The 5,184-nt window shown below is 60.2% G+C and overlaps 1 protein-coding gene across 1 annotated transcript in view; it reads right to left on the bottom strand.

Annotated features, from left to right (window-relative positions):
• The window catches only part of PSCA (prostate stem cell antigen), a 9,026-nt gene extending 7,303 nt beyond the window's left edge, over positions 1-1,723 (bottom strand). Inside the window, exons 1-2 of the mRNA XM_011975611.1 lie at positions 1,625-1,723; positions 260-367 (exon numbers count right to left, since the gene is read on the bottom strand). Coding sequence (XP_011831001.1) covers positions 260-367; positions 1,625-1,676 — 160 coding nt within the window. The 5' untranslated portion in view covers positions 1,677-1,723. The remainder of the gene's footprint in view (positions 1-259; positions 368-1,624) is intronic.
• Positions 1,724-5,184: the final 3,461 nt, after the last annotated feature.

The raw sequence follows: 5,184 nt of genomic DNA, 5'->3' as shown, positions 1-5,184 counted from the left end.
GTGGCAGATGGAGGATGGCGAGGGACAGATGGGTGGAGGTGTGGCAGATGGAGGATGGGGAGGGACAGAAGGGTGGAGGAGTGGCAGATGGAGGAGGATGGCTGGAGGGACAAATGCTGGGTGATTGTTGGGGGGCAGGTGTGGGACGGGTGAGGGATGGGTGGAAGGAAAACAGCACATAGGTGTGGGCAGATGGCCAGAAGGATGAATAGTTCAGTGGCAGAGACCTAGGCCTGGTGACTTTCGTCTCCCCACTCACGGATGCGCTCGGTCCAGCACTGCTCCCCCGGCTGCGTGCAGTTCTCCACATTCAGGCAGTCCTCGTTGCTCACCTGGGCCTTGCAGGAGTAGCACAGCAGGGCAGTGCCTGTGGGGTGGAGTGGGAGGGGCCTCAGAGGCTGCCCCATAGCACTCCCCAGAAATGGTGGCTCCTGGGCAGGAGCCTGCCTGCCTCATCTTCTCTGCAGTGCAGAGGGCAGGGCAGAGAGCAAGATCCGGGCCCTTCCGGAGAGAGCACAGTCTGTGCTGGGACAGTCCTCTGCAGGGGCACGAACTTCTCCACACTCCCCCAGGACTGGCTTTTCTGCACGCCTCCTGCCACGGTGCCCGGCAGCTGCCATGTGTGCCCCAGCCCCCTGCTTGCGAGGGTAAAGCTTTGTTAAAATGCCCATGCTCTTGAGGGAGAAGGGGCTCGCCTCACCTGGCAGGGGCCCGGCTGGACACTTGGAGGCAGGGGATGGATGACGCTTTTCCAGGACTTCCTCAGGCCACCGCCATGGAGGCCCACTTGGCCTTGTCCCCAGCAGCCCGGCCTCTCAGCCCCTCTCAGGCCTCCCGCGTCAGGTCTCGCTCTGCCCCTGGGGTGGTGGCCCTGCTGCTAGGTGCTCATAGCCACTGTCTCCTCCTCCAAAACAACCCCACCTGCCTGTGCATTCAGGTGCCCAGCACTGTCCTCGGCCCCCCTCCTCACCCTCAATATCTCCTCCCCATCTTCAGGGCCCCCCCTCAGTGCCTCTGAAACGCTGCCCTGTTTAATCCCTCGGTGGCTGTTTTTGTGACCTCGCGTCCCAGAAGAAGAAGGTGCGGCTGTGGGGGTGACTGACCCAGGACCCTGGGTCGGGAGGGTCCTACCCCAAGCAGAGCAGCGCAGGCCAGCAGCTCCCTGGGACCCTCGGAAGCTGCAGTGCTGGGACTGGGCTGGATGTAGACCCCCCGGGTCCTCGCAGGACACCCCCAGCACCCCCACTCTTGTGCCCTCAAAAGCACTTCTTAGCTTGAGGCTTCCTGCCCTGTGCCTCCCGGCTCCTCATCAGCATCTCTGTCCATCCGTCCGTCAGTCTGTCTATCTGCCCCCTAGGAGCCAGGCCCTGCCCCACGGTCATGAAGGAGAGTGACTCCTTGCTGGCCCTGCAAGCCCTGGTCACAGGGGATGGCAGGGAACAGGTCGCTGCCTGGTCGTGCCAAGAGCTGCCTTGGAGGAATGGAGGCTAGGGCGAAAGCCTCATCCCTTTCCCCCTTCCTCCTTCCTCCTTCCCCCCTCTTCCCATGTGCCCTGCAGGTATCCCTCTGGCCTCCCAGGCTCACCCCTGCTCCCTTCCCTGCCGGGGGCCAGCCAGGGCCTCACCTGGCTGCAGGGCCAAGCCTGCCATCAACAGGGCAAGCAGCACAGCCTTCATGGTCACGGGTGGGCAGCGGTGGAGAGGGCCTTGAGTGGCTTTATATGACCGCAGCTGGGGAGAGGCTGGACTGCCCACAGTCAACACCAGCGGGTTTCCTGGAGCCAGTGAGGGCCCTGGGACTGGGCAGATCTGAGTCTCCTCCCTGAGCGACCTGCACCTCCCTCTCCCTTTGTCCTTCTTTCCACCTCTGAAGGACAGAGCCTGCCCGGGGCCATATCTCAGGCACCCCGGGCTGAGGGCTGAAACGTCCTCAGGCCCCAGATTATGCCTCTCCCACCTCCCCAACCTCACAGTGCAAGGCCAGACAAGGGAGACCCTTTCTCCAGACTCCTCCAGGCCTCGGCCTTCCAGCCAAGGACGAGGGCACCTCCCTGGGCCCTGTGCTCCTACAGAAGCTGTGCCGCCCTCCTGGGGCCCACGGCCCACGGCCCACGGGGTGATAAGTCTTGGTCACAGCGTCACTGACAGATCAGCAGCAGGTGCTGCAAAGGACAGGGGCAGGGGCTATTCTGGGTGTGAACCAAAAGTGACATTCTAAGGACCCCCAGCCATCTGAGTGGACCCCTCCTCTCGGCAAGGGCTTTCCGAAGCCCTTCTGGTTCAGGCCATGACAGCAAAGGGTTGGACAGCCTCATCATCCCTCCTCCCTTCAGAACTCAGGAAGAGCCAGCGTTAACATCAACACAGGCCTTCAGTCTGATGAGAAACATTTACCAGCTATTCTCTCTGAAGCTTGCTACCTGGAGGCTTCCTCTGATGATAAAGCCCTGGTCTCCACAACCCCGTATAACCCAGACATTCCTTTCTATTGATAACTCTTGCAACCAATTCCCAACCAGAAAATATTTAAATTCACCTATAACCTGGAAGCCCCCAGTTCCAGTTGCCCACCTTTTTGGACCAAACCAATGTATGTCTTCAATGTATTTGACTGATGTCTCATGTTTCCCTAAAACGGATAACATCAAGTTGTGCCCTGACCACTTTGGGCACATGTTCTCAGGGTCTCCTGGGGGCTGTGTCACAGGCCAGGGTCCCTCATATTTGGCTCAGAATAAATGTCTTCAAATATTTTACAGAGTTTGGCTCTTTGTTGACACAGGGGACAGCCTCCCTGGGGAGGAGACCCTGTTGGACAGGTCTTCATTTGTGGGGCATTCAGTGTGGGCTGGGCCTTGGGCTAAGAGCTTTACCCTCAGGACCGTGAGTGACCCTCAGCTTGGAACTTGAGCTGCAAGGGAGTCGGGAAGTGCAGCTTTTAGCAGCCTCTGCAATAGTGGGAGGCAGGGGCTAGGCCCAGGGCTGTATGGCCTCTGTCTGCCCCAGATCCCCTCTCCCTCCTGCTCCATGACCTGGGAGACTGGTCCAGCTCTCATGGGCAGGAGATGAGAGGGTGGAAGAGACAAGGTCAGGCCAGCTCTCCTGCCAGCTGGTTGGGTGGTGGCTGCAGTGCCTCTGGCCCTCTAGAGCAGGCCCAGGCTCTCCTGCCAGCTGTCTGGGCAGTGGTGGCCGTGGCTGTGGCCCTCTAGAGCAGGCCCAGGTTCTCCTGTCAGCCAGCTGGGTGGTGGTGGCCGTGGCTGTGGCCCTCTAGAGCAGGCCCAGGTTCTCCTGTCAGCCAGCTGGGTGGTGGTGGCCGTGGCTGTGGCCCTCTAGAGCAGGCCCAGGTTCTCCTGTCAGCCAGCTGGGTGGTGGTGGCCGTGGCTGTGGCCCTCTAGAGCAGGCCCAGGTTCTCCTGTCAGCCAGCTGGGTGGTGGTGGCCGTGGCTGTGGCCTTCTAGAGTAGGCCCACGTCCTGTCAGCCAGGCTTCTCTTGTCCCCAGGGCTCTGGCCAGCCTCTGGTCACTGTACTCTCCCCCTCATTCCTGCAAGCCCATGGGGGCGGTGGCTTCCTGCTGCTGCTGATTTTGAGGGGAACTGGTGGCCCTGCTGTCTCCTTCAACCTGTCCCCTGCCTTTGTACATGGGGCCTGAGTTAGATGACTCTGCCTGGCAACCCTCTTGGGTATACTGTTGTTCCTGCCGGATGCTGGTGGGTCCATTGTGGGCCGTGGCCCTGCCTGCTGCCAAGTGTGTGTCTGGAGGGAGGCAGGCCCCTTCTCCCCTGATGCTCTCCCATCCCTGTTGATGGGGTGTCTGGTGGGAAACAGGCCCCTTCTCCCCGGACGCTCTCCCGTCCCTGTTGATGGGGTGTCTGGTGGGAAACAGGCCCCTTCTCCCCGGACGCTCTCCCGTCCCAGCTCATGGTTGTCTGGCTTTCATTGTTTCCTCCTCTCCTCGATTTTGCCTCTGAAAAGGGCTCTGGCACATTTTAGGGGGTGGTGAGGATGTTGCGGGAGGAAGTCTCGGGGAATCGGCTCCTCTCCCAGCCCAGCAGGCCTGCACCATCCGGGAAGGCTGGCAGATTTTCTGGGGTGTTCGGGGGACATCAGCTTCCCACTGTCTCACCTTGAGTCTGGGATCAAGGTGACACTACTGGTGGGAGCAAGGATGGTGCGAGACCCAACCTCCCTGAGACTCAGCGGCACCAGGAATCTGCCTTCAGGCTTCCCCGGGGGCTCCAGGTCATCCCCTGTCCTTTTGGGGCCTCTCCCGCCTGGCTCCCTGGAACTCATTGGGTTGGGCTCTTTTCCACGGAAATTGTCTCTTCTCCGGCAAGTGAGAAGCCTGAGCCGAAGGGGGACAGGAACTTACTGGAGGCCGTGCAGGGCGACTGCGGCCTGCCCCAGACTCCTTCCTTGCCCACTCTCGCCCACCCTCTGGACATGCCCTCCAGCCATGTCCTGTAAGCTCAGGACAAGGAGCCTCACACAGTCATGAACTGCTTCCATGTGTGGCTGACAGCCCCTGTCCCATCCTCCCTCCGCCCCCAGCCCCAGCTTGCCGGGGCTCTGGCCACTCCTGCACAGTAAGTTTTCTTATCTGTCTCTGTATTCAAGGTACCAGCCTGGGACTTTCTGTCCTCAAATATTTACAGGTGTGTAAGTGTTTGTTGATCTGATTTGATACACAGTGATTGCTGTAAGGCAGTGGTTCTCACGTGGGCGACTCTGCACCTCCAGGGAATGTTTGGTGATGTCGGGAGGCATCTCTGCTTGTTCCAGCTCAGGGGTGCTACTGGCCTCTAGTGGGTGCAGGCCAAGGAGGGGGCAACACACAGGATCCCCACCACAGAATCCGCAGGCCCCAACATCAGCCGCACTGAGGGTGTGGCTGGCCTGAGGATGGCGTCATGGTCACGGCTCCTATACGGCATTCCTAGAGCCCCACCCCTAACCACAGGTTGGGTTCTGACCTCACCCGAAAACTGAGCCCTCACTGTGGTCAGTCTGAACTCTAATCCTGGTTACCTAACAAGCCCTGGTTATGGCCCCACCTTGAGTCATAAGACTAGTCACACCCGGAGCCCTGGCCCTGGCCACTGACTGAGCCCTGATCCTGGTCACAGAATGAACCCTGACTGTGGCCACCCTCTGATTTTTGACCCTGTCATTCACACTTTGGCCATAC

The sequence above is a fragment of the Mandrillus leucophaeus genome, unplaced genomic scaffold, assembly GCF_000951045.1.
Source record: "Mandrillus leucophaeus isolate KB7577 unplaced genomic scaffold, Mleu.le_1.0 Scaffold158, whole genome shotgun sequence".
NCBI lineage: Eukaryota > Metazoa > Chordata > Mammalia > Primates > Cercopithecidae > Mandrillus > Mandrillus leucophaeus.
The sequence above is the reverse complement of the archived record's forward strand: the minus strand, read 5'-3'. Positions and strand labels throughout refer to the sequence as shown.